This window comes from Nanorana parkeri, unplaced genomic scaffold (genome assembly GCF_000935625.1).
Source record: "Nanorana parkeri isolate BGI_ZX_2015 unplaced genomic scaffold, ASM93562v1 scaffold132, whole genome shotgun sequence".
Lineage (NCBI taxonomy): Eukaryota > Metazoa > Chordata > Amphibia > Anura > Dicroglossidae > Nanorana > Nanorana parkeri.
Genome location: NW_017306400.1, coordinates 401,233 through 419,598, shown reverse-complemented (window position 1 = coordinate 419,598; position 18,366 = coordinate 401,233). Strand labels below are relative to the sequence as shown.

The window sequence follows — 18,366 nt, the reverse complement described above, 5'->3', positions numbered from 1 at the left end:
TTTGGCCCGAAGAGAATAAGGCCCTATTCACATATGTGCAGCCAGTGTTGTTTGCTAATGCATGTGCGTTTATCATGCGTTATGTCATGTAATGTGCATTCATTTCAATGTGCTGCCAATAAATCACAACATGCCAGAAATGCACCTGCACTATTTTTCCCAATGCAGGAAACCACAGCACACAGTTTTGCTTTTTTTAGTACATTGGGGGAGGGGGCATAAAAATGAATAGCAATTCAATGCACTGATGTGTATATGCTGTGATAACGTGTGTTGCACTGCAGTGACACTGTATCACAGAGAAACAGTGTAACACAGCCTTAAACATTTTTCCCTAATAATTCTTGCACAAGGAACATTTAAATTAAGGAATAGATAATTATGATCCTTCAAGCAAATGTACAAACATCCAAATTAATTGCTGCAATTTGTTGCATTTGTAAGCTATATAAGCCATTTCTACTGCCTAATTAAATATATTTTTTGTTTTGCACACATGGCTTCTATAGCAGTTTGCATTTTCTGTTTTTGTTTTATAGAAGTCGGTTTCTCTTTTTACACCTAGAACCAAAGTAGACAGTAATAATGACAGAACATTGGGAAGCATTTATCAAAGGTTATCACCCGCGGTTACCAACCATTGCTAGCATTATTTCCTGCTAATTGCCTAGTTACTAAATTGCTGCTTACCAAGATCTTACCACAGTCACTGAAAAAGAATGTCACCTCATTCACTACAGCATATTATACAGAGCATGGAGCTTAAAAAAATGTGCCTGTTATCAGATCTGATATTTAAAATGTTTGTAGAAATACCACATTGGTTAAATCAGTATATTTGTTTCAATAATTGAAGCTGATTACTCTATTTTACTCTTGCTGGCAGAATAAAATAGCTAATCATTTAGCATTGCAAATTCCTGGTTGTGAATACAGCATGCTTGCAGGGAAGATACATTTAGATTTCTCGTAGCATAGGTAAACAATTTCACTGTGCCATTTTATCTGAGGTCTAAATGAAAAGTAATATTTTTTTCTTTTTGGGTTATGAAATCATGTTTAAGCTAACATTATACCAATGACAAGCATTTTTTTTATTATTTCCCTTTATACCATCCATTTGACTATTTTATTCAGTATATTTTACCAATCTGCATGTTAAATGGGCAATATAACGATGTATAAACATGGAAGTCATTGTCTACATCAACTCACTGGGCTATAAATTACATTTTGGGTGGTATGCTTTTTTAGAATGTCTTAAATGTATTTAAAGCACTGAGCTCAGGATGCTGATTGGACCCAGCTTTTGGAATTAGGATTTATGTAGGAGCTAAAGTTAGCCTTTAGTTTCAAGTGTTGTGTTAAAGGATAAAATAAAGGTGAGGTTACAGGTTAATCCTTAGTGTTAGCGTAGATGTTCATTTTCAAAGTCTAGTTATAGGTTAGCGGGTCTATTCACTAAGCTGCCGTAGGCAGCCGAGTGAATAACCGACTCAAAGTGAACAGCGTTCGGCTATTCACTTCAGACTTGTACGGCTGACTTCAGCTGTATATCGGCTGAAATCAGCCGTACATTGGCTTGCTTCGTGTGGCTTCAGGTCGGCCGAACATGCTCAGCATGTTCGGCAGGCCCGAAGTGCAGAAGGAGTTCGACTCAGCCGATCCAACACCTGGATCGGCTGAGCCGAACCTCCGGCAGGCTACTCGCTGCTGTTTGGCCTATTCTCGTAGATGCTGAACAGAAGTGAGTGAATAGCCGAATACCGCCAAGCGGCATTCGGCTATTCTGCTTGGTACCTCTGTGGTACCGAGCAGAATAGAAAAACAGTTAAAAAAGTAGAAAAAATAAAATAGAAAACGAGTGGGCGAAGCTAGCAGTGACAGCTAGCTCCACCCAACTGTTTTCTATTGGCAGGGCGGTTCTGCTGCCGTCAGAATAAAAAAAAAAAAAACACCATAGGAATGCACAGCTACATTCCTATTGGTTATTTCAATTTGCAATAGCCAATAGCAATTTAGCTATTGCTCCCGCCCTCCGCTGCTGTCAATCACTAGAGGGGACCTGATGGAGAACTTCAGGTCCCCTATGCTGATTGACAGCAGCAGTGGGCGGGTGCAATAGCTAAACTAGAAAAGATGGTACATGCATGAATCTATAGCCAGCCTTTATAGCAGGGCGCACATTGGAAAGGCTTACAACAATACAAAACACAAAAATTTCCCAGCCTCAACCTGCCAGCCAGCCTGCAACCAAACAAATTGCCCTGTCAACAGTATGCGTTAAAATCAGAGGTTTTAGTTGCACAAACTTTTGGCCAAAAATATGTAGAAGCCACACTGCCGCGCCAAGGCACCTCTGCAAAGTGTGGTCCTAACTCTATGTATCCGAGTCTCCAAGTGTGAGCATATTAATGAAGTCGATAAATTACATGCAGGTGTACCTGGAGGTAGCCAACTCCTCCTAATAAGGTGCAGGGACGCACTGGAGTCCAGGCGTGCATTTTTGGTTGCTGGGCCTCCAGTGGCTTCTACATATTTTTGGCCAAAAGTGGATGCAATAGCTAGTTTGCTATTGGCTATTGCAAATTGAAATAGCCAATAGGAATGTAGCTGTGCATTCCTATGGTGTTTTTAAAAAAAATTCTGATGGCAGCCAACGGCTCCGATGTCAGAAGAAAAAAAAAAAGCCAACAGAGCAGGGAAAAGTTTACTCTGCTCGATCGAGCAGGGTAAGACTTTGCTTTAGAAAGTGTTTCTCTCCCAGGCGGCCGGGAGCCGCTATCTGATAGCGGGAGACTCCCAGAGCGTCCGGGAGAGTTGGGCTATCTGGAGATCAGTGTCCCTGGTTACCATGTAACCATATATGCCTTCGGCTTGACTGAGCCGCTCGGCCAACTTCGGGAGCTGTACGGACTATAGTGAATAGCTGGTACAGCAGCCTTTCGGTTCTACTGAACCGAAGGTGTCCTGGGGCAGAAGCTAGCCGAAGGATCAGCCAAAGCTACGGCTAGATCCTTCGGCAGCTTAGTGAATAGACCCCTAGGTGTTAGCAGAGAGGTTAAAGTGGACCTAACTAGGCCTAAAAAGTTCAAAGTTTCATGCATGTTACAGTTTAATTATGGGTTGGAGCTTAATGTCAGGAGGAGGAGGCTTAATCTCAATATATAAAGAATCCAAGATGCTGTGTACAACCGGAACCTTAAATGCAAGGGGTTCCATAAGGACAAAAGCATATTGTCGCTCTATGGCCATCCACCGACTCCCTCTCAGCGCAGCCAGCAGCTTTTAATCTCCAGCCACAGATATAAAAATACCACAGGAAGCCTCACACAGCAGGGTGCCCAGGCAATTCCCAGTGGTCACTCTGCCTTTAGGGGGCAAGGCTAGTTGCTGAGCAACCAGCCTTCACCTGCCTCTGTCCCTCCCCTCTCGTGCCTGCACCTCTCATAGCCTCTTAAGAGTTGTGGGTGGGCTTGGCAGGGAGTTTTCCATGCCGACTGGCAGCAGAGCCGTTCTGGCAGCCCCTGACTATAACAAATGTTTCCTAGTGCAGACCGATGCATCGACATAAGGCGTGGGAGAAGTCCTCAGCCAACTGAACGATGCAGGGGAAGAACACCCCATTGCATTCATTAGCCACTTTGCTCGATAGGGAGGTGGCATACGCCCCCATAGAAAAAGAGTGCCCGGCCATTGTGTGGGCTTTGAAAAAACTGCAACCATACCTCTTTGGCCAGGGATTTACAATCCTCACTGACCACAACCCACTCACCTGGCTGAATCGAGTCTCTTGGGACAACGTTCGGCTATTGTGGTGGAGTATGGCCTCGCAGCCATACAACTTAACCATTTAGTATTGGCGGGAAAGCCAGCGCCAAAACAAAGATGTGCTATCCCGCCATGGGGATCCCCAATAGCATAGGACCTAAGGATTTAACCCTTGCTATGCCTGAACTGCTGCCCTGTGACCCTGTGCATTTAATCTTGCTGTGCCGGACTACCACCTGTATGTTGACTCCTTAATAAAGAGACCGCTTTGCCAAAGGTTTTATAAAACTACTCTCCATGTGTGTTTTGTATCTCCCACATCCTCTGTCACACATATATTTAAAGACTAACCTAAATACAGGCAGGTACCAAAAGCACTTGCTTTTCTATCTGGTCCTCAATGCCGAAGACCAGCCTACTGCATTTTTAAAAGCCATGGCTACAGTTTACACAAACATATAACTTTTTTAAATCTATTTTTAATGAGAAAAGAGCAACTAAAAAGTTAGCTCTGTCCCAAAGGCTTTCCTTTATCCCCTAGTCAGTCACAATTATGGTTGTAGATCTAAATCAACCTATAGTTAGAACTGTGTTTAACAGATCATAATGGATCTGAGCTGACCCAAAGTCTTGGAATAAGAGGAGAAGATCTAATTCTCCCACAACAACAGTAATAAAAAAATAAAACAAGAGTTTTGACTAGAGTTGGCTTTAAAATTCTTTTGTAGCATGTGATTTTTCAAAGTCAATAAAAATCTGGGATACATGCTGGAATTTCTGTTCTTCCTCAGTTTGCATGTTCTGCCTTAGTTACTGGGTTCACCATTTCATAAATATGCATTCGTTTTTATATTTTGCTATTTCTTGAAAGGGCATCTTAGAATTGAATGGTTCTTACATTATTCTCTCTTTAAAGACTAACTTCTTTAAGGCTATGTGCACACCATATATCAAAAAAAGTGCATAGTGCTACCAGTATATTAAAGTTCTTTCAACTAAAGTGTCTCAATATCAGAAATTTCAATTAAAGTGCCTCCAAAATATTATAAATAAATCATTAGATAATTTATAAAAAATATTTCAAACGTAACAAGTTCTATTATTCAATAAATATCTCCTAATAAGTGTAGTAAAAGTGACAATATTACATTAAAAAAATGAAAAAATATCCAATGTTAAAGTTCCATATAAAATAAGTGTTCGATTACTTCTATATAAAAAGTGATGAAAAAGTCCAACCAGTGCTCCACACTGCAATAGTGCCTTAGTACAATTAAATGTCCAAGGACCTGTAGCACACCTTACCGGACTTCCCATGTGGAAAAAATGGGTGCTCGTAATGACTACGGATGGCGCCGTATCAGATAAAATGTTGTATGGATGTCACCAGCACTCCAAGTACGACAGAATACGTCAAGATTTTAGTGAATCTTCATTTTATTTTTGAAGTCACTTAAAGTGGAAACAAGCACTTTCGGGGCCGCGCAGGGTCTCATGTTCACTTTAAGCCTGATGAAGGGGACCCTGCGCGGCCCCGAAAGTTCTTGTTTCCACTTTAAGTGACTTCAAAAATAAAATGAAGATTCACTAAAATCTTGACGTATTCTGTCATACTTGGAGTGCTGGTGACATCCATACAACATTAGTACAATTAAAAGCTCAGATCCCAGACGATCCACACCATTGAACTTCCCCTGTGCCAAAAATTAAGCTTTTTATCCGCACTCACCAGAATAAAAGGACAATCAAATCACTATGTGATATAGTGTTGCATTCAAGCACAGCTATCTTCCACCCTCTTAGTCCCGTACTCCTCTCCTCTCCGCAATCAATTTGCTTGATCAGCCTCCACTCACCTTACCATATTAAAAAAACAATAAAAGACCACTCATCCTGCAGTAAAAACTTAACAAAGTTTATTTAGAATAAATAAGTCATACTCACATGAGCTATTTTTAAAATTAGCCTGCAAACAGTAAATAAAGCGATCCTCTCCCAGAGTGCTCACTCCCCACAGACTTCTGGATCAAATAGACTCAGCAAGGTCCACCCCTGACATGTTTCATCATTCGGGATGTTCTCAAAGGATGGCAGACCACCATGTCCGCACCAGATCTGGAGCAGATCTGCAAACTAAGTGCAGTGTGTTTTTGCCATGTTCCAGTGTGGGTTTTTTTCACTTATAATGGGCTTTCAGGTGCAGTCCAGTGTGTTTGCATGCATTTTTAATGTGTTCCAGTGTTTTCTGGACCAGAGAAAATTAGTCAAGCAGTATTTTTTTGTCCGGACTGGAACGAACTGCGCTGGTGTGAACAGAGCCCGGAAATACCATTGGGATACATTGGAATGCTTCTTTGGTCTGGGAACAAACTGTTCTGGTCTGGACATGGTCCGGACATGGTGTGAACAAGCCCTAAATGCTAAGGGATGCTAAAGGTAATGTCATCATTCTGCTTTGTATTGCATTAAAACATTTATAACCTACTTGCTGTGATTTTAACCTAGCAGCACAGTTGAGCATCTTGCTTGCTTTGTTCTTTTCATTGATCTAGTACACTAAATGCTCCTGTTTTCCTAAATTAAAAGTGAGCGCAAATCATAAACAGACAGAACATTAGACAGGCATGCTATGTTTACCAGTCATATTCACTTTTTATATCTTGAGGGTCTTTCATTTCACTACATACTTAGTTGAAAGTGGCAGAATGACAACTACTGAATTTTCCATATTCCCTTATGACCATATTCTGTCAGTCTATACTCACAGTAAGTGACATAAGGCATTTAGCCAACCAAACAACAGGAGATCCAACTCAAACTGACTATGCCTCTATGATAAAATAAATATATTTTTTGTGCTTCACATTCTACTAGTTTTAAGTGACAAATTAATAAAGGGAATGGATTGTGCTCTTTTCTTTCTAGGTGGTATTCCAGTCACATTTACCTTCTTTGTTACAAAACTCGTGTTACAAGCTGTATGGAAAATAAATATTAAGTGTTAAAGGATGTGTTTGCTTCCTTCTAAATTATCACTGCTGCAGGCCTGCTAGCAAAATAATTAAAAGTCTCACTAATTATTTAGTACACGTTCATATTTTAATCTCCATTGATATGCATCATCCCTATCCACTCAGGCTCTCATCAAAGAAGCAGTGCAGAGGAAGTGAAGTTAATAATGAGAAGTGTTATTAATAACAAGAGCCACTATTGAAAATATTTCTGGCTTTATTACAAGAGATAATGTAACAATTGTAAGTTGCGTTACATTCATGAAAAGAGCTAAATAACATTTATATGTTTGTAATTATTTTCTATTAATTTTGTATTGACTTTGAACAGAATCCTTTTAAATATGTTGTCTAAATTTTGTATACTAAGAAATTTGTCATTTAGTAATGTCATCTAACAGAAACAAAATGCATTTTCTTTCACTCAGCTAGTGACATATTTTAATTCCAGGTTTTCTTTGTAAAATATTTGGTTTGTTCCTTGATGACCATCCATTCTTTGTACTTATGGAAACTCTTCTGTTATTTCATTGACTCTCTTACCTAATTGGTAGCAATCATATTTGCTTGTCAGCTGTATAACATTAGGAGAGGAAAGGTGTGTACTGCATCATGAAAACAGTTGTCAAGATACAGCTTTTGCTCGTTTTAAGGATTGGTAAAGTCTGATCCTTTATGTTTGCTGAAAACAGGTTACCTACTGTTTTGAATGTAATGACTAGAATGTAATCTATGGCTAGTAAAATGGCTTCTGTTTCTAGAAGTAAGTGTTCTTTGCAAAAGTGGAAAGAAAAGCATTTTCCTAACTATGAAACAATGATTTTTTTAGCTAACTATGATTACAATTGTAGCCTGATATGTTATCACGCCTACTGCATAATTTATTAAAGAGGCACTATTACCTTATCTATACAGGGCAAATTGACAGTCTATTTGTCAAGGGCCCCCCCTGCCCCACTTATACTTAACTCAACTCCACTCACTCCCTCACTGACACAACATCTTCTCCCCAGCTTCCTCTGAAAGCTGGGGCTTCAACCACCTTAATGGCATTGTAGGAGATGAATGAGCTCTTGCACATGTCACAAACACATTTGTAGCTTAGTGTAAATTCTGAAGATGTTTGCGAACAGGCAGGTAAGTTTTTTTTTTTTTTAATTGCAGACGAGACACAGCATATAAATAATTACAGAAGGCAACATAGGTATTAAACATAGTGAAAATGACCCAACCAATCCTCAAATATCTGGATTTTTCTACAAAAATACCCTAATTCAGTTGGGGATTAATGAAGCATCAAATGATATTTAATTTCAACACTCAGAAATACTTTTGACATAAAACAAATAATGATATTGACCAGAAAACAAATACAGAAAGTGAAAATCAGTAGTCAGTGAAGAAATGTCCCCCTACAGTTACACCAGGGGAAATGTATCCCCTTGATGATCAGTTGGACAAGATAGCCTTTACATTGATGGCTAGTGGCAGGAAGAATGCTCCTTTGCATTGATGATGTGGGAGGGAGAATGCGACTTTTATTGATGGGCAGTGGGAAGATTGTTATCTTACAAATGACTAAATCATAACTGATGTCAGTAAAAAGCTACCAGAGAGATGCTGGGTATCCATCTGTCTGAATGACCAGCAAAAGGAAAATATGCCCCCTTATTATCCACATCTGAGGTGTACCAATTGTCCTGCCTTTGGTATGCCACTGAATAAATGGATTAAGCTTCTTGGGTACATAGCCATCAGCACCATCTACATTTGCAGATCAGGTCATCTTGACTAATTTAACAAGACTGCAGATCACACTGGGTGTTTAAAAATATGTTCATCTTTCATGTTCACACTAAAGCCAACACATCAAGATGAGGAATATGACTAATCATTTATAGTAGGCAGATGGTTAATTATGATATACTATAAGATGAACATTCGGTGAAGAAAATTACCTGATTAAAATGTATATTTAAGCAATCCAGGATAACTCTACTGCAATATATGTTCTTCTTGGTGGCCACTCAGTCAGAGCACAATACTCTTAACAGTATGAAACATTGGGCTCTCACCAAATTTATTAACAAGTAGTAAAGATTAACATATTGGTCTATTAAAGTGATGTTCTCTTTTGAGTGGACCTTGCTATAGCATCAATCCATATGAGATCTGATCCTTTCTGTGAGTACAAGTAGAAGCATATGAATAATACAGGTGAAAATGAATTCTTCAAAGGAGAAAAATTAAAAAAAAAGTGAAGAGAGTTCAGAAAAGTATTACAGCTTGAGGCAACAAAAAGATAGGAAAATCAAACCTTAGAAGCTTTGTTAGAAAGTAGTAAAAAATTAACAATGCTGTCATATGAAGTTGAACTTAGGAAGAGTAGTAGGTAATGCATCACCCCCAGACTGATTTTACTATTTATGTTTTTTGAATACTGCATACTTATGCCCTTATGTTTGAATGTTCCTTGTGTATCCATTGTGAAATGAATATTGATGCTTCTATAATTTAAGCAGTTTGCAAAGTGTTGTTGAAGTGTAACTCAATTATTTCTGAGGCTTTCAACTCCACATTCATTGTGTTGTTTCAGTTAGAGGAATAGTAGAAAAGAGGTAAGGGGCCACACTGTCAATGAGATCAACTGAAGTGGCTGCCTCACACCATAGCGTCTATATTGTACACCACCTTCTCAGTGCAGCTCAGAAACACTAATGGGTCTATTCTGGGACCGAGCAGAACAGCCGAGCCAAATGCCGCTCGGCGGCATTCGGCTATTCTCTCACTGCTGTTCGGGATCTTTCAGAATAGCCCGAACAGCAGTGTGAAGCCTGCCGGAGGTTCGGCTCAGCCGATCCAGATGTTGGATCGGCTGAGTCGAACTCCTTCTGCACTTCGGGTCAGCCGAACATGCTGAGCATGTTCGGCTGATCCGAAGCCACACGAAGCAAGCCGATGTACGGCTGATTTCAGCCGATGTACGGCTGAAATCAGCCGTACCAGCCTGAAGTGAATAGCTGAACAGTGTTCGGCACACTTCACTTCTGATCGGTCATTCACTCGGCTGCCCTCGGCAGCTTTGTGAATAGACCCCTAAGTCTGGTAAAATCACAGGCTCAGTATTACTGAGCTCCATGACCAGCCCCTGCACCTGTTACACAAACAGTGTCAGCATCATTGATACTGAGCCTGCATGTTTAACGGGCTCTGCATTACCAAGCAAACTGTCTGTGTGTGTGCCCATTCACGTATACAGATGCAGCACTACTACCACCCAAGGCAACCATCTTTGCTGTGGGTGAGAGGGACAAAAATGCCACTGAGTCAAAGTTAGATAAATTAGGGAACAAGACTTCACATATACATCTTTCATACATAAACTTGAACAGTATATCCTTTGCTTACTGAATATTAAATACCTACATTAGGCTCAGCTGTGACTGGTTCTCTTCAAAGAGCTAGATGATATCGTGTTTTATCAGCTTACAATAACGAACTTCATATGGCTGCAACTGTCAACATCAGGAGGCCTCTCACCTCTGATTTTTGGATCCAGGGTTGTTCTAGCTAAATAAGCTGCACAAGAAAGTAGGGAATGTATGAAAACTTTTATAAGAAAGCCTGTGCAATAATATCAATATAAGACTGATTATTCAACTTGTATAAGCCCAGTCATGAGCAGTTCTTTTTAAAGTATTCTCTTGGCTCAGGTCTTTGTTGCTTTTCACTCAAACTAGATATAGCTATAGTGCTATAGAAAATGTAAAAAATTGTCAAGTTGCATAAACAGGCTGATGATTTTTAAAAAATTTATGTTTTTCTACATCAATGGCTCTCTATATTTTGTATATCGTGTTATTTTTGTAGAAGGGATTAAAACTCTTTGAGGTTATTTTCTAAAAGTTCCATTTAGAAACAACGAAAAAAGTCTGGAGTGTAAAAAGAACTAGTCACATCAGCTCATAAACTATTAAGTAATTTGGCAACACTGTACTGCTGGGTTGTTAATGCATGTATGATCATAAATAATATAGCTTTATCCCATCCTTAGAGACTTTTGTCTTGCAGCTTGTTCAGTCAGTCACGTCTTGTGAGATCCTGTGGTTTATTTGCACAAATACATTATCACACAAAGAAGCACTGGAACGTATCAAAAAAATTAGAACTGTCTTAAAGAATGTGAGCTTTTGGTCTTTGCAGGTCGGTTTTGTACATGTGATATAAAATTTGCAGAAACGTGTTTCTTCCCTGCAGAGGCTGCGTTAACTTCTTTTTAAAAAAAATTAATTTGACTGGGTGTGATCACTATATTTTCTCTCATGTTTATATTTATAATGGTGCAAGCAATCCAAGTGTCACTTTAAAAAATAGGCAGTGTAGTGTTGGCAATAATACCCTATATTTATAATGGTACAATCAATCTAAGTATCACTTTAAAAAAAAGGAAGTGTGGTGCATGCTATTATACTCTATAGAAATATGAACTACCCCTTCACCACTTAAAGAACAACTCTGGGCAATTTAAAAAAAAAAACTAAAATAGACCCCGGCAGGTGTTAAAAATTAAAAAAAGCAACACAGGCTGCAATATCTACTTTAATCCAGAGCTATGCCGATGTGTCCATCAACACACAAGACTGTGGACTACTGTGAGTGCAGGGTGTTATGGACCTGCCTCATAAGGGGGCATTAACATGGTTCTCTTTATTCACAGTATAATGGTGCAGAGAGCCTCACTGATGACATCACTTCATTTTAGCTGTGTCTATCAGCACTGCTCACCATTGTCAAGAAAAAGTTAAGAATATTAAAAAACAAGAAAAACACACAGAAGGGGGGCCTTGAGGGAAGGGAGTACTGGGATCAGAGTTTGGTTTTAACTTTCCAATACAAGCAGGGCTGGATTTAGTCTCTCTGCTGCCACAAGGCCAGGTGTCTCAAAGCACCCCCCTACCCGCCAAACCCCCCAATGGAGAATGGCAGACCTGCAGGCTGCATACAAGTGATCTTGGCAACATCACTGAGATCACTTGTACAAAACAAGCGGCGGATTCCCCGCTGTACATTTAGCCCTGCGTGCCTAAAGCAGGGCTAAATGTAGAAAACAACGGCATGTCCCGGGTGTTGGGAGATAGGTATTCCACACCCCTGCTGCCCCTCTACTCCCTGCTGGGCCTTGGTTAACCTTGTGGGAAATCCAGCCCTGAATACAAGTCATTGTGGGTTTGACAGGTTATTAGTTACAAAACAGTAAGACAGTACTTTCACCCCCAGCTGTTCTCACAGAGAGCCACCCATTCATAAACAGCAACCCCATCTTTTATTGTATGTACCCTGAACACAATTCTCCTAGTTCTACAGTTTGGGGTACATAGGTCAGAGTGCATTGATAATAGACATGTGGACGAATTTCTGAATCCCAATGCATACGAATGTGTTCGAATCCGAATTTCTGATCCCGGGCGAATTTCGTTCAAAAACTAAACTGAATCGGACATGTGACTTTTCTAGCTAGTTAGATGTGTTTTTCGGTGTAATGCATCCAAATGGGTCTGAACATGAATTTTTGAAAATGTGTGCTTAGTATATACAGTATATTACCAAAGCTGCGGCTCCTAGACCTAGAATGGCATTCGGGATCCGAATTTACAAATGCAAGTAGGAAATTCAGAGCCCGAATGCCAGTCGAGTCTGGGAGCTCCCAAATGCAATTCAGAAATTCGCATCCCGAATGCCATTCAGGTCTAGGAGATTCAGCTTTAGTATTAATATCTGTATATGGTTTTCTGATTTACTCACAACGAATATTCGTAAACTCATCTGAAATTAATGAACTTCGGATTTTGTCCGATTCCGAAACCCGAACCCAATTGAATTTCGGATCCGAATTCTGAAATAACAAAATATCCGAACCGAATTTTCCCGCAGCTTACATGTCTAATTGATAATATTTACAGATGGTGTTAGATAGGTATTGCTTTCATGTTTTTCTATTCTATTCTATTACTTTGTGAGATCTCATTATATCATGTACTGTTTATATTGTTGTAAACTGAGTAGGGCTCACATCTGAGTAGAAGCAAAACAAGCATATACTGTACTTAGTTCAAAAGCATAACAAAAATGGTTACTAAAGGCATCACAAAGGATAACTGCACATTACTTTATGAAGTAGAGTTTTATATAATGCAGGAAACATTTGTTTAAAGCCTACTACTTTACAAATAATGCTGTCAAATGTAAATAGTTTGTTTTTTATCTTTTGCTTTTCAAGTGATAGAAATTTATCAGTTGATATTAGAAAATTTCCAAAGGGCAATTAAAATAAAATAGCAACTATTCCCTTTTCCTCAGGGAAACAAAATCTGCTTATTGTTTACCGTGTTTGTTTTTTTGTGTTACATAAAAATACTAAACAAGTAATTCAAAACTTATATAATACTTTTGCTTTAAATGCTTCACTTTTCATTTATTTGTCTATTTTACCAGCAAAGAAACAACATTTAAGTACCTGAGAACAATTACCCTCAAGTCTTACAAATTAAAACCTTTCCTTGCATTGTCAGATAAACTGAAGTCTGTTGGTTGCATTTCTTAGCGTTTGATTAATCCTACCGCCTGCTATTCACTTTTCTTGTCAGTGCTTAACAAAGGTTCCAGCTACAATAGTTCAGGAAGCTTATTTACCTCAGAATGCCCTGCCACCTTTGATTAAATTCCATGTGGATTTATAACCACCGCCTCACAATGCTAGGTGACCTTTAATGCACATCTGATAAAACCCTGAGGTCATAGATTGCTGAGACTTAAATTGTGGCTAACAATGATGTAACTTAGGAAACACTTGAAGTTGTTGAGTATTTTTATTTTTTTCAGTTTTACAAGTTAGTTGAAATTAACATGAACTAAATTAATGATTTAATTTTACAGGCAAAAGAAGAGGGTGTACGGTACTCCACCAGGGAAACAAGCTTTTGTCTTTGTTGATGACCTAAACATGCCTGCCAAGGAGAAATATGGTGCCCAGCCTCCCATTGAACTGCTGAGGCAATGGATTGACCATGGCTACTGGTTTGACAGGTGCAATAAATATTAATTAGCGTGCTTGGCTACAGAGCAGTAATGATATACACTGTTTCTCTGAAGCGTTAAATTGTTGTATTAGTCTTTATAATTCCTCATCTGCTCAGACACAACAGGAAAACATTTTGAGTTACAAGATTCTCTGCAACCTTAAGAAATGGAGATTCACACATTGAAGTAAATGACACAGTTAAAAACAGTTTGCTATTTCTTACTAAAGGCATCTTAGTTACTCTGTATGTCATTACTTGCATTATTTAAAAGCCACTTTAAAAGTTTTATTTTGATTGGCTTGTATTTAAGTGTACCTTAAGATAGGATTTACTGTTTCTTTTTTTTTTTTACAAAAATACGTAATTTGACAGCCTACCAATTACTGATTATTTTTAAGCAAAAAAAAAAAAATACTTTGACAGCATAACATTTCAAAGAAAAAAATAGTTCCTTTAGAGGAATGTGCTCAAGAATGGACTCAATGATTGTGCTATTTGAAGGGCCATCTACTATAACTTTCTTCTTATAACAATATAATATGTATTTCTTACCTTTTGTATGCATTTGTACATGTAAAAATATACAATTCTTGATGCTTGTTCTGTGCTATTTATCTATCTAGACTGCTGTAAGATTTAGCTATGCTTCATATGTTTAAGGTGTATGCAAACCCTAACAATTAACTTTTCTTTTTTGCTTCCTTTTGTCCCACTGAATTTAAAAAAAAAGATGGGGGGGGGGGGGGGGGGGAGGCCTGTGTTTTTTTAAATAAAAAAAAGGAGGGGGGGGGGGGGGGTGAGGAGAGGTCTGTGTTTTTTGTAATCCATCAGAAATAAAGTAGTCAGGGCTAACAGCATGAAGAATGAAATTCATAACTAAAAATACAGTGAGGGGAATTTATCAAAACTGCAGCAAACACAATCTGGAGCAGCTGTGCATGGCAACCAATCAGCCTGCACCTTTCATTTTTAAACTTTAACTAAACAAACTGAAGAGAGAAGCTGATTGGTTGCCCTAGGTAACTGCTCCATATTTTGTCTGATCCAGTTTTGATAAATTCTTCCCAGTGTGTTGTCATGTAAAAAAGGAAGGTAGGAGCATTTTTCTGTAGTTGCCACATGTTTATAGGAATAAATACACAAGGAAATGCCCATGTATTGCAGAGATGCACTCATTGTTTTGTTTTTTTTCATTTTGGCTTGACATACGCTTTGAGTGATTCTATTGATTCTTTTTGTACTGGATAGATATTGTCTTAGGGTAAGTAACTCATTCTAATATTACTATAATTTGAATCCATGATTTCTAGAAGTGTTAAACTAATGGCCATCAAGTGACAAAAACATACATGGAAGTTAACTTTATAAAAAATGGAACTGCATGAATGTACAGTCCATATATAGCAGTGCCAGTGTATGCTACACAAAATACAAAGTATATGGTGTACAGCAAAATATATAATACAATAAACTGAGAATTTATAATTGACCACAACTTAACATCTCAGGCCTTGTTCACAAAGGCATCACTTTGTAAATGCTTGTCTTATGAGCAGTGTTACCGCATTTATAAAGCTTTCAACAAACTTTGAGCAGCTTTCTCAAAGCCTTAAACATCTTATAGCTGTTTTAGGAAAACATCTTTCCTAAAACTTGACTCTATATATTTCCTATCTATAAAGCATTTTATTTTATTTACCACTTAAAGACCAGGTGTTTCCACCCCCTTCCCAGCCAGGCCATTTTTCAGTATTCAGGGCTGCGGTACTTTGACTGACATTTATTTAGTCATGCAACGCCGTACTGAAATTAATTTTATACCATTTTTTGAGAACAGATAGAGCTTTTATTTGGTGGTATTTAATCACAACTGGGTATTTTACTTTTTACTATATTAAGGAAAAATTACAGAAAATTTTGAAAAAAACCCCAGTTTGTTTTGAACATTATGTTATAATACATTTATTATTACCCAATTTTTGGTAAAATAGAAAATATGGGGTCACGTCGGGTAAATAGACACCAAACATGTCAAGCCTTAAAATTGCACGCACCCGCGAAATCGCAACAAACTACCATATCCAAAATTGACCATAGGCAATGCTTTAAAAGCTTTTACCACTCATCAGTTTAGTGTCATCAGTAAATAATCATCCTAGAATTATTGTTCTCACTCTGACGTAATGGGCGCAATCGACGTTTTCGCATGTATGCACACCCAACACATGCTTGCGCACGTGTATGTGGGGCTGGGGACTTTACTTTTTTTGTTTTTTTATTCTTTTTTATGTGTGACTTAAATTTTTATTTTACTTTTTTCACTTTACTATATTGTTATCACACATGGGGGCTAAGAAGCAAAGCAAAGAGCAAAAAGGGTGTGACAGGTCCTCTTTATGGAGACATCAGGGGTCTTTAAGATCTATAGCTGCCAGATAGCTTATATGTAAACAGGCTTCATTTCCTGTTTTCAATTTTGGCAGTGTCCCCGGTATGGCAGTGTGGGAGGCTACCAGGCCATCTTTAGATAGATGATTCAAGAAGCTGAGTTAGTGCGGATTTTGAGTTTAAATAGGGGAGGTAATAGCTGGAGAGCGTCACTTCCTGTGTGCCATTTGGCACGTTTTTCCGTGTCCAATCTGTGGCGCGTGCATGCGCACAAGCGTAGTACGGGGCCCGGGACTTGGCACATACGCGGAAGCAGCAGGTCTCTGACAGGCCCATTTGACATCTAACATCATAAAAAAGGATGCTGATCGCTGTGTATCATGGTAAGTTTTTAGCCCTCTGGTGCCCAAATTGGGTCCAAAGGGCTGCATGCGGCCCTTTGGTATTAATTCTGTGTGGCCCTCAGGGTTTTCCTTGTCTAGGTGTTTACTCAGGGACAGCGTAGGGAAATATTAATTAAACTGGATAATACTAGATACCTTTTAGATTTGGTTAATTTTTTCATACTTTCTTCATTCTTTTTTTCTGTGAAATGTGTAATGGATCTTACTGAGAGGAGTATCAAATACATGTTAAGGTGCTATTACATTTTTCGGAGGGCTGTAGGGAGTGCTGACTGTAAATGCAGTCTTATCTAGTAGTCTTTTGCAACATGTGTCATTCAGGGTTATTCACAAAAGGGTGAAGAGTTTGGAGAAGGCAGGAGAAGTGAACAATCTAGGACAACATAGTTGATTTGGAAAAATTGTCAAATTCAGCTCACTTTCCAGTTCAGCTATGTTGCCCTAGATTGTTCACTTCTCCTGCCTTCTCCAAACTCTTCACCCTTTTGCGAATAACCCTGATTGTGTCAGTATTTGACCATTTCCTGTAGCATGCCCACAGTCTCTAATTATTAACTGTAGTATGTGCAGGCTCTGATCATTTTCTGTAGCGTAATATATACTGAAGATTATGTGCATCCCTTTGGTCATGTCAGTTGGGAAGGGAAACCACCAGTGGGGATAAAGATGTCAAAACATATCCCCCACTGGGGTATTCCCACTGAGCACAACAAGGCACATGTGGATCTCATTCCAGGATGCCTAAAGGCTACATAGAGAACAGGGGGTCACTAAGATGTACCAGAGATGAAGTGGAGAGCAGAGAGCCCCCTATAAAAATAAAGAGAACACTTTCTGAAAACAAAAGATAATTAACAAATATGAAAAAGTCCTATAATTTTACATAATTCATGTATCTTCAAGAGAAAGATTAAAGATATGATTTGTACATATAAATATATTATTGTTTTATATATAGACAAATTCCATATGATTTTCTATATAACATATCAAACTACATTATATTAGAGGAATGACTTAAAGCTAATTTGTTCATTTAAGTCAAGATATTTTGTGACATTTAACTAACAAATCAATTTATTTTGACAACATAAGCTCTGCTTATCCATATCTCCCCCTCTCGGATCTGGGTGAATATGATCAAGGACAAAAAATATAGCCTAATAAGAAAAATGATGATTTGCAAAATTACATCTAACAGGTGTCGAGAGATCACCTCTAGCTCTATACGAAATATGGTCAAATATTCTCTTTTTAAAATGTCTTATAGTTTTTTCCCATGTAAAAGGAGCCATATTTACAACTCAATAGATGATTTAAAATGTGTGACAATCAATTATATGTTTACATATATCTGGAACAAGACTGCTTTTTAAACCATAAAATGCAAGTTGGAAATATCAATGGTGATTTACTCACAACTGTTTAAATAATGCTCTTAGGGAGATGGAGAGATCCATTTAAGTCTGATCCTTAATTGTTTGGACTTTTATGTGGTTTAGATTTTTATACAGTTTTCTTCTGTTCTTATGGATGAGTGAACTGAATATCTCTTTTATTGATTTAATAAATGATGATATTTTATAAGTGCATACTTTTGAGTCTATCATATGACCTATAGGGTTGCCCATTAAGGCCTATAAATACAAATTGCCTATTTTTCAATGGCTTCTTTGGGATGGCATACTAGGAAAGCATTTTGAGTCTGTACAC

General features: G+C 38.3%; 1 protein-coding gene across 1 annotated transcript in view; it reads left to right on the top strand.

Annotated features, from left to right (window-relative positions):
- LOC108784922 (dynein heavy chain 3, axonemal-like) overlaps positions 1-18,366 on the top strand; it is an 899,093-nt gene that overhangs the window by 555,270 nt on the left and 325,457 nt on the right. Inside the window, exon 43 of the mRNA XM_018553871.1 lies at positions 13,716-13,865. Within this exon, the coding sequence (XP_018409373.1) occupies positions 13,716-13,865 (150 nt within the window). The remainder of the gene's footprint in view (positions 1-13,715; positions 13,866-18,366) is intronic.